This window comes from Schistocerca nitens, chromosome 8 (genome assembly GCF_023898315.1).
Source record: "Schistocerca nitens isolate TAMUIC-IGC-003100 chromosome 8, iqSchNite1.1, whole genome shotgun sequence".
Lineage (NCBI taxonomy): Eukaryota > Metazoa > Arthropoda > Insecta > Orthoptera > Acrididae > Schistocerca > Schistocerca nitens.
Window position 1 is genome coordinate 36,025,379 of NC_064621.1, and position 11,856 is coordinate 36,037,234.

General features: G+C 38.0%; 1 protein-coding gene across 1 annotated transcript; it reads right to left on the minus strand.

Annotated features, from left to right (window-relative positions):
* Window positions 1-458: 458 nt before the first annotated feature.
* Window positions 459-11,129, minus strand: LOC126199117 (uncharacterized). Its single transcript, XM_049935873.1, has 3 exons — window positions 10,482-11,129; window positions 756-1,656; window positions 459-541 (listed from the first exon to the last, which is right to left on the minus strand). Exons 1-3 carry the CDS (start codon window positions 11,127-11,129, stop codon window positions 459-461), a joined length of 1,632 nt encoding a protein of 543 aa, XP_049791830.1.
* Window positions 11,130-11,856: the final 727 nt, after the last annotated feature.

The following is an 11,856-nucleotide window of genomic DNA, read 5'->3' on the forward strand; positions in this document are numbered from 1 at the left end:
ATTTGACTATATTGCTACGACCTAGCAAGGCGCCGTATTCAATTGCTATAATACTTCTGTATCATAAAGAGCGATGTTCTACAATTGTGAATTAAAGTTAAGTATTCCAGAAGCTACGTACTTTTCTTTATAGCATTCATTACGTATCCTGTTTCAGACCTCACGCCATCCTGCGTGAGCTTATAGCGTGCATTTCGGCTTCCTCAAACAACATGGTGTTGGCACTTCTGCCGACACTTCACCCTGCAAATAAATTTCATGTCACAATTGAGGCAAAATTGATAGGTACTGAAAGATAGTATATACATATACTGTACTGCAAGTAACTATTACATCAGATTCCAAACACACTGCATTGCTATTGAACAGCAAAATTCTAAATTTTACGTAATGTGACATGCTTATTTGGTGTGAGGACATTATAGTAGTACCACACATATTTAGAATGATGGATCCCATCAAGTTTTACCTGTTTTGCTGTGCTGTACATCTGGCACGGCACGACTATGCTCCGCAGGAACATCATGATTCATGTCGAGCTCTGCATATAAATTTCAAATTATAATTCACACAAAGTTGACAGGTACTAAACACAAATTCATATATTAACCATGAATTACATTTTACTCTGCCAAGGTTCAACACATAAATGTATCTACTCAATAACTTGAAAATTGATACATACCCTCATTCAGAAGTGATTTTACTACTTCATATCTTTCTTCAGCATTTGGAACAGCCAGAGAAATTATTACGTGCTGTTTTCTTCTCGGTAGAAAACAGCCTCCGCTGTGGTATTAGCTTTCTTTTCTGGCCCTTATCTGTTTGTTTGAAATAACTGTTTCGGGCTCGAACAGCTCCTACATTTGCCTTTAAGGATAACACAGTTTTTTTGGCCAACTGCAGTTCAGTCTCAGTCATTCCACTGACAATATTGGAAAACACTGAAATAAGCTCCTGTCTCCCTTCTAACAATGATTTTGGTGTTTTTGAAACATATTTTGTGCTTACTTCAGCTAATATTGCTGCTCTCTCACTGGTGGCATCAACATCAGTACCTAGTGCCTCTGGACTTTGCAGGGGATTTTCACCGACACTGTCATCTCGGCAAACAGTGTGAATGTGCTTATACATACTGAATCTAATACTGTAATCCATACATGTACAGTAATACCTATGTATGCACACATTGCAAACACTACATTTTAATTTGCACTCACAGTTGACTCTGTTATCTTTAACAATGTACACCTCTGAAGATGATGTGGATGGCACTTCCCAACCTCCATCTACCTCAGTGATGAGGTCCTTGTCCATTAACAAACTAGTTTTGTGTTTATTACGAATGTCTTGAACTGTGCTTGTAACCTTCCCTTTTACATTTGCTATAAGCCAGTCAAACATCATGGCTGTAACTAGGGACATTAGTGTAGATATGCCTTTGTTCAGTCGTTTTATCTGTCTTGCATTACCATGTATTTCCTTTAACGTCCTATGCATACTCTCCACATGCATGTTGGTATTGAGACCGGCATACATTCTGTGACAGTAGGCCCAACACTCCACATTTCCCTCATAGTGTGTCTTGAAGTATGAAGCAAATTCTGATGTATCAGGGTCACTACTGAGCTTCTGCAGTGCTTTTTGCAGTGATTCCTGAAACATACTGTAATATTAGTAATTTTCGCCTCACAAACATTAATATACGCTCAATAGTAAACGCCTGATGGCCTAAAGTTATCGAACAATTGTAAAGTAAAAGAAATGAACCATCGCATAGCAGCGACAGAATCTATTATTCTTTATCTTTGCCGTTCTTGCGCGGTGCCAGTAAATCTCTATGTACATGTATCGATTAATGGTATAAAAAAAGAATTCTGTTGTTTCAAGACAAATGAGGTTTTTGGCGCCTCACCTTTTACTGTTTGTATTCCAGGAGAGGCGGACGGGGACTTGCTGCGTTCCGCAACTGTATTTCATATTCTATGTGTAAATATTGAGTGAAAGTGCTAAATGTTATTTCTTTTTCAATCAGAAAGCATGTAGTTCCTGGTAACTGATTACGAATAGACAGCATCAAGAGGACATTTCGACTGTTATGTATAGAGTATTTAACCACTATGGTCATCTATTGTAATTTAATATGAAAAGGTACGTAGCATTAAAAAAAAGTGTGTTAAATATAAGTGTGCTTATTTTCGTAAATTAACCTTGATAATTCCATCTCCTTATTAAGTTGAATATTAATCATTTTGTGTTACTTCATCACCAGAAATTACGATCACGCTGATGGGCCGAACGCAGCATGAGGCAGAAGGAACATTATCGTTTTCCTATTATTTCTGAACCAATTTTTTTTAAATTGTGTAGTGTTGCATTTCTTTTAAAGTCTATAAATCTTCTGGTCCCTTAGTGTTGATCCGGGTATGACTACATCGCGACTATAAAAATGCACAGAAATGATAATGTTTCTTCCGAGCGATCTCAAATATATATATATATATCAATATGCTGCTCTTATTCAGGTATTTAATGGTCAACGTATGTTATTATAATAGCGTAATAAATCCCTGATTCTGTTGCCAAGTGGCCCACCAAAAATATTCACTTTTTTCGATATTAAAAAAAAAGTAACAATTCTTTTTATTTTCGTCCCCCAAGAGCAACGCTACACTTGGCGCCCGAACAGGGACTTGATCAAAAAATCATTTCATGTATGTGCTTAAAAACTTTTCAGTGCTTGTTCTAATAATTGTTTCATTTTTTCATGTGGATGCAATTCAACCGAGAAAGACAAGTGGGAAAACCTTTTAATTAATTCAGAAGAACGATTGATGAAATTACCAAAAAAAAACGCGAGTATTCATCCGTATCACCATCAAGACAGCCATAGTAAGTGAAATTTTTATACGCAGTAGCCAAGCTTTCGTAGTGACGTTGCATCTTTCGAGTTGATCAGAACGTAAACCTGTCTTTCCTTGCCTTGAAAGAGCTTTATTTCAATTTGCCCATAGTCCATTCTTATGTAGTTAAATTCAGTGAAAGTGTACCATTGTTGTCAGTGCATAAAAAAAAATTACGATATGGCGGATAACTACGCTCAAAACTGGTAAAACGTGTGATATTTCATTTGTTTGTAATTAGTAGGAACCATCTTGTCTTCTTGGCGTACATGAACGTCAGTTGTTACCCAGAGTTAAAATTTCATCTTAGGTCCCAGTAAGCCATAGCACTACGTCACAGACAAACGACTGACGGCAGTGACAAACAATATCTGTAGCATTTTGACGTTTGACAAATAATTAATGAACATGGCTGACGGTAAACAGCGGACACAAACAAAACCAGACGACAGCGGTGATGCGAATGGACCTCACTATCCATTACGATCACGCGCGATAGGTACACGAGTGGAGGCAGAAACAGCCTCGACCGAAGTTTTAGAAGCCGGTCCTAGTGTACAAACTATTCCCGCTTTTGAAAAAAATGACTTGGCTGCAATGATCGAAGCAATAATGGAACGCAAGTTCGAAAGCCAAAAACAGGAAAGATTAGATGAAAAGGCTCGCGAAGAAAAAGAGAAGGCCGAAAGACGGCATAATAAAAATCAGGTCCTTACAAATCTGTGCAACTCAGTCAAAGCAGACATAAATTCAGTAAAAACAGAAATAAATTCGGTAAAAACAGACATAAATTCAGTAAAAACAGACATAAATTCAGTAAAAACAGATCTGCAAACGGAGATAAATGACCTAAATACACGGTTAAATTCGGTAAAGGCCGAACTAAAGGCAGACATAACAGCTGATTTAAATACCCTGTTGGGTAATGTCCAAAGACAAATCAGTAGTCAGATCACGACCATGAGGCTAGAAATTGACACACAAGTAGAGTCAAAAATAGAGGATATTTCAAAACGGTTAGACGAAAAAATCGAAGTAGCCAAGGGAGAAATAAATTCAAAAGTGATGGAATATCAAAAACAAGCTGCGACCTTAAAAGAAGATTATACTGCAATCTCTGATGAGGTCAAAGGAGTTAAAACCGCAGTTGACACGATTGAGAATGTTGTTGATGATCTTTCCAAACAGATTGAGACTCTTAATGTAGAGGATCAAATAAAGAATACTGTTAAGGCACATGCTGAAGCATTGTCTGACCACTACCAAGAGTGGATTAAAAACAAAGACGGATTCATAGAAAACAGGGTCAAGAACGAACTCAGGGAAACTGTCAAAAACGTGACCTTTGAAATATTGGCAGCCCCTGGAAAAACAGGAGACACGGTGATGTCAGAATTAGGCCAGATAAGACGAACGTTAGCTCAAGATTTACCTGAATGGCGTCAACAGATAGTTGATGAAGTTCGTACGCTAAAATGTCAAGTTGAAAATTCCCCACCTCCCGTGTCAGGAGACTGGAATAATTCACCACGAAGTAATGAACAACAGCAGGTACATTACCGTTCACCATTTGATAACGCTCAAACTCATAGTTCTATAGAAGCACAAGTTAACCAGAGTACCAGCCCACCCACTTTTGTCAGTTTGATGCAGGAGGAAAGCGTGATCAAACATCGTATTTTTCCGACCTTTCACCCACAGAAAAGAGAAATTCATCCTATAGTGTTCCTCCGAAATTTTTCAGGAATTTTCCCGAGTAGCTGGAGTGACCGCCAGCGAATTCAATTCGTTAGTGGATTTATCGTAGGCGATGCTGCCTTATGGGGAACCGAAATGGTCGACTCTTGTAAGAGTTACAAAGAGTTTGAACAGATGTTTTTAGCTAAATTCTGGAGTTCTGGTGTGCAGCAGCGCCTGAGAAAAGAGGTTTACAACGCCGAAGTGTTTAACAGTAAGCGCGGTAGTTTGAGAAGATATTTTGAAAAGTATTTAGCGAAAATCAAGTTCTGGGATTCGCCGATCACCGCCAAAGACGTTATTATGATTCTAAAAACTAAGCTACCGATTGCGATCAGAGAAAAGTTAGTAAACGTGTCTGAGGACGATACGGACACTTTCCTATCTGTGTTAGACTCGTTAGATCTGATTTACGAGGACGCTAGAGTTGATGTTGGCAACGCCCACTTCAGTGCAGGCGGCCAGCACAATACAGAATACGCAGGCAATAATGGTGGCCGAGCGAAAGCGCGTCACAGCGACAGCCAGTACCAACCCCACAACGGTTTCAAAAATAAACACAATACGTACTCCAACAGCAAATACAAAAATAAGTACAATAACGGCCAGAGATACAATCCAATATATAATTCGTCACCACCTCAGTACGGAAATGCACTTTATAATACACAGCACCAGCAATATGGAAACACGCAACCGATCAACGGTAATTATCAAAACGATCAGTCTTACGATTCAAATCGTCAGTGGAAAAGAAATAAATGGCATAATCAAGGTGGAGACCAATGTACACCTTTCAGTAACGGTTACAATCAACACAAGCCACAGCAAAATACCTTTCAGCCACAAAATATACACTTCACGCAACAAGCGAACGGACCTTCCGGAAGTCTGAAGCCTAAACGCCCGCATAATACGCAAATTTATTATGCGCAAGCGAGTACGCCAGGACAACAAGATCCATTTCCAACCGAGTTCGTACCACAAAACCAACACCAGTTCCAGACGGAAGAAACTTTAAGAAATATAAATCAGCAGGAAAGTAAGCGTCGAGCGGAAAATTAAAAGCAGCACCATTGAGCCTCCTAGAGGATGCTGCAGGTTTGAATGGATAGACCCCCTTCCAAAGTTACAAAGACAACGAATTAGACCTAGACGCAAAAATCAGGCAAGCTCTCATATCATTGACAACGTATGCTAACCTCCGAAAAAAAAAAAAAGGCATTTGATAAGAAGGTAAACAGAGTTATAGATTTCAAAGAAGGAGAAAAGGTATTAGTCAGGACTCACTTTAAACCATCCCTGTTGTTAAAGAAGAATCGTAAGTGGCAACACATTTATGAAGGTCCCTTTGTGATAATGAGGAAACCACACATTGGTAGCTATTTGTTATCTGACCCTGCCACGAATAAAATCAAAGGATTGTTCCACCATCATGATTTAAGAAAATTTTATAACGCCAGGAATTAAGTTAATTTAAGCTGTAAGAAAATTCTAAGGTATTGGAGATCAGGATTAACCAATGAGTAACAAGAACGGAACTGAACTGACTACTGACGTTAACCGGTGCTAAAAGGAAACCTTATGGATTAAAACAACGCGTTTGGAAAATAAAATACAGAATAAGTTGTAGACAAGTATTTACATGAATAATCTTTATGTAAACAGGAAGACATGTCCTAGAGGCGATTTTCAATTTTAGTTATAAGTTAGTATGTAAGAAAAATGATGTACTCGAGAGGTATTAATTAGCCCCGAGGTACTAAAATGAGGAAAGAGGAAGGAGCGAATAATGCACTTCTCTCGCTAAATAGTAATTTGAGAATGAGCAGGAAGGAGCGAATAATGCACTTCTCTCACTAAATAGTAATATGAAAATGATGATTATGTGTGCTTAGTATTAGTAAGTGAAATTTAATCGAGGACAAGTTAATGACCTGTTTTAAAAGGAAATAAACGTCCAGACAAAAGAGGAAAGTTGTGAGAAACGATTCGATTCCATGAGGTTATTCCATATTTTCAAATGTGACGTAAATAAGGCACCACCTGTTAGCGCAAAACAGTCGGTAGATTTAACTTGTAACTTCCAGCACAGTGCTGTGCCAGCGATGAAATAACACCTCTTTGAAGTAAACAGATATCTAGGATTAAGCATGAACAAATTGATAACGCAGTGCAATTGTTCTAAAAAAGGCCTGACGTTAACCTTAAGTAAAAGCGTGATGGAATAAAAAGGAATTTTATTATATAACGCAAAGTAAGATGAGTCCAGACTATAAACAAGCTGAGTAAAAGAACATATGAGTAACATGGTTTATTATGCTAACTTCACGGTACTATTGAGCATTAGCGATACTGCAAATTCACAAGCTAGCAGCAAATAGAATAAGGATCTCGCCCAAGCTTCACAGGTCGCGACAGCAGCAAACAACAACACTCTAGTGAGAGGCTTATATATACAAATGATAATTAATAGCCAAATGCGTAATGCATAAACTTGACTTAGTCTAAGAAATGAGCAAAGAGTAGTAAGCAAGCTGCAGCAAGATACATATTAGATATACATGCTTGAAGTGATAGATTTTATTTTAAGTGCGCACTGCAATATTTATTGTTTTCTCTGTGATTATGTGATTATTGAATCCCTTTCCTAAGTGCAAATCCTTTAAGATCCTTGATCCTATTCGCTCCTCAGGATCAACTTGTAAAGATGCACGTGTGCTTAGGAAGTGAGGCACTACGTATAAAAATGAGTAGGTTCGCGACGCGCATATTGCTTTTGTAATGCGCAATGTAAATTAAATTTTCGACCTGGTTGAGGAGTAATTTAAATTCTGTCGACGATCCGCGAGTAGGCCCGCTTTGCCCATTTTTCTTTTTCGACTGTTTGTATTCCTACACGAAATCCCGAGGCGGAAATGCTATTTTCAAATCTGTCCTCGAACTTTCTTTAAAGACAAGCACATACGAGAAAAAACTTTGACATAAATGAAGCTCCCCTCACAAGTCACTAAATAAGATGAGCACTAATTTATTGGGCCTACAAAATGAATAAGCAAGCGTGATAAAGATTACTATGAATTAAATTAATTTGTAAAGGAGATTGGAATGAATTTGGTCAAAGAAAAAGGACTTATAATAGCCTACCTGTGACCGTAGGCATAAATAAAAAAAAAAGACTAATTAAGAAACAACTGTTTTTATTCAAAGTGGTCAATTAGATTATTTCTCGATTTAAATGAACTCTTGTAAATATTAGTATGTAAATCAAATTGTAAACACCGTGTGATGTTATGAAGCGAGAATTTCTTTTAATACATCGTTCACGCAGACGCTCACCACAGTGCAAGTGAAGTTTTAAAGTTCGACGATTTTCAGTGGCAGTATTCTACTGCACCATATGTGTGAAAAATTCATTGATGTGTGCAGTGTGTAATAATCAGTGTCATTCCACACATGCAGCTGCAGCGGTAGCTACCACTTACCTGTGAATCCGTAACTGGATAGTGGACAGGAAGTGATGTGAGGCAGTTTCGGTGGCAGAAGCTCCCTCCAGCAATCTAAAAAAACCACAAAGCCACGATCCGCCGAACAAAAGCGACGCACGGCACCTCAAGCGCGAAGTCAACGCTCTGCAAGAAAGCTCCGGTCACGTGCGCGCGCACAGACTGAATTTCAAGACTGCTCGCAACAGTGGAGGCTGACAGCCACCACGTGACGAAATAATGTAAACGTTCAACCGCCAACACGGTTGCTGTGCGCTACATTCTGTAGCAAAAACATTCACACCCAGTACTGAAAAACATTTTGTATGTATTATAAACCTTCCGAGAGACTCTAAGAAAGAGAAGTTAACGTAATTAGTATAATGACTGATTGTACACAGAGACAAGTCACAAGGTCACCTCTAAACAATGTTGAAATGTAAACTTTAACGAGAGGTCACGATACGAATGAAAATAAGCACACGAAAATACGTCAAAGGATCCGATCCTTCCTATATCCCATCCCACATGTATATAAAATTAGTTTTGTAAGCTATTCTAATATAAGATATTTTATCTGTTTCATATGTGAAATAATTCGGAGAGCCACACTCGAGCCCTGAAAGTGAAAGATATGGACTTCCTTGTCGAAGCCATCACCAGTGGCCGCTCTACAATCCAAGTCTATCATAAATAGTGTATGTGCGACGAAAATAAATGTATAATTAAGTGCGACAACGGACAAGGCAATCAATCGACAAGATGATGACAATATAATGAATACAGTCAAAACATAAAGTTGTGTACCAGTTGTGATAGTCAAATTACTTTTGCAACGATGAAAAATGAAGTGTGACTCTATTTCCTTATAAATTTTGTAAATATGTGTACTTATAGCCTTAATTTTAAGAATCATCAAGAAAGACTGAATCCATACAAACACTGACAGAAACACAGAACAAATTCACAATGATCCACCGTCAGTAATTGCAAATTGAAACGTTAATTCTTTTATTATGGAATGAATGTGAAATGAAATTTTTAATAACCTGTATGTTACACCCGAAAATTACAAATATTCCAGTGGGCATGAGGATGAAAGTAATACCTTCGGTATTCCTTCCCTCCTCATGGGAGGCAGTGTAATATTAGTAATTTTCGCCTCACAAACATTAATATACGCTCAATAGTAAACGCCTGATGGCCTAAAGTTATCGAACAATTGTAAAGTAAAAGAAATGAACCATCGCATAGCAGCGACAGAATCTATTATTCTTTATCTTTGCCGTTCTTGCGCGGTGCCAGTAAATCTCTATGTACATGTATCGATTAATGGTATAAAAAAAGAATTCTGTTGTTTCAAGACAAATGAGGTTTTTGGCGCCTCACCTTTTACTGTTTGTATTCCAGGAGAGGCGGACGGGGACTTGCTGCGTTCCGCAACTGTATTTCATATTCTATGTGTAAATATTGAGTGAAAATGCTAAATGTTATTTCTTTTTCAATCAGAAAGCATGTAGTTCCTGGTAACTGATTACGAATAGACAGCATCAAGAGGACATTTCGACTGTTATGTATAGAGTATTTAACCACTATGGTCATCTATTGTAATTTAATATGAAAAGGTACGTAGCATTAAAAAAAAGTGTGTTAAATATAAGTGTGCTTATTTTCGTAAATTAACCTTGATAATTCCATCTCCTTATTAAGTTGAATATTAATCATTTTGTGTTACTTCATCACCAGAAATTACGATCACGCTGATGGGCCGAACGCAGCATGAGGCAGAAGGAACATTATCGTTTTCCTATTATTTCTGAACCAATTTTTTTTAAATTGTGTAGTGTTGCATTTCTTTTAAAGTCTATAAATCTTCTGGTCCCTTAGTGTTGATCCGGGTATGACTACATCGCGACTATAAAAATGCACAGAAATGATAATGTTTCTTCCGAGCGATCTCAAATATATATATATATATCAATATGCTGCTCTTATTCAGGTATTTAATGGTCAACGTATGTTATTATAATAGCGTAATAAATCCCTGATTCTGTTGCCAAGTGGCCCACCAAAAATATTCACTTTTTTCGATATTAAAAAAAAAGTAACAATTCTTTTTATTTTCGTCCCCCAAGAGCAACGCTACAATACTTACATTTCTCAGCATTGACACTAATTTAATGACATTTCTTTTATCCAGATCCGAAATTTTCTGCTTGATATTAGTTTTCCATTGTCTGTCCACATGCCATGTACAATAGAGTCTCATCTTAGGAGCACACATTGTCCTGTTCCATGCAATACTGTATGACTCTGCCAAATCAGACATGAATACATTGGGGCAAATTGGTCCAACCTGTGTTTTTACGTACTGCAAAAGTATACTTAAAACATCGGCGTCCTTCCTGTTCGAAATTAGAAATGCACATGGGAATCCTTGCCTGAGATCATCCAGTACTAAGTGAGTGGTCACTTTGAATTCATACCCGTTAAGCCCATGGGTTCCATCAATACAGATACAGTCTTCTCCATATTTTGATAACATTCTGCATTGTGCTCTGTTCATTATCACTATTACAAAATCCTCACTCCTCAGTTCTTGATGTTCACTAGTCAAGTCTTGTGAATTATAGAATAACACAGACGGATTCTCACTTTCGTTCATTTCTTTTACCCAAGCTTCGACACTGATTGCACCATTTTTATGTCTGACCGACTTGGAGGAGAGGTTATAGCTTGCTGCAATGTTATATAAGTCTTGCTTGGTAGTCAAATGGATTCTCTGCAAGTCTGAATCCTGCAAACTTGTCCGTACGTTATCTAGAACTTTGTCATACGGAAGTCCCATTGCAATATCTGTTTCTATGGTTTCCCGGTCTTTTTGATTCAGGGGCAGGTGCGTTAAATCTTGTTTGTGACCAATGTGGGTCGACACAAAATGTACTTGGTATGTTCCACCTTCGTGTACAGTTACTTTCATCTCTGCAGGGTACTTTCCATTCATTTTGTTGCTGCCTGTCAATTTAAGATGTCTTGTGCCTTTACCTTTGGAGATAAAGTTACCTGATCGATGGCAGCCATAATAATGTGTGGAACTAGTAGACCCATGCGTTTTAATAAACTTTGAATGTGTCGTGCATTCAGTGTCTTCTTTCCACTGCAAAAACTCGTCTTCATTTGAGAACTGCAGATCTTTGGAATTACGTTGATGAGCAGTTTGTAAATGATCCATCCAACCTCGTTTTGAACTACTTTGAAATGGGCACAATGTACACTTGAAGAACAACCCCCCTTCCTGCAAACCATAAATATTTCTTTGGTGGCGATACAAATTATTTTTAAGAGAAAAAATTTTGTCACACACATAGCACTGATAAGAAGCTACAGTAGTTGTAGTGGCAACAGGCAGCTCTTGTTGACGGTTTTTGCAAACATGCTGACTGAGATTCTTTCTGTAATCATACACTTTCCCACACACTTCGCATTTAAAAGCACTCATCTTAGTAACACAAACGCTACACTGTAATCACAATGATAAAAAAAAGACGCCCAAAAAAATACCACGCGCACTCCGCACTCACAATAATTTTAAGACACACGAAAATATCACGCCCTCTCTGCACTCACAAAGCGACGCACAAAGCCAAAATAGCACGTGCACTCCGCACTAACAAAAACAGCTACTGCAGCAACACTACGCGCACTCCGCACACACAATGATTTTAAGACAC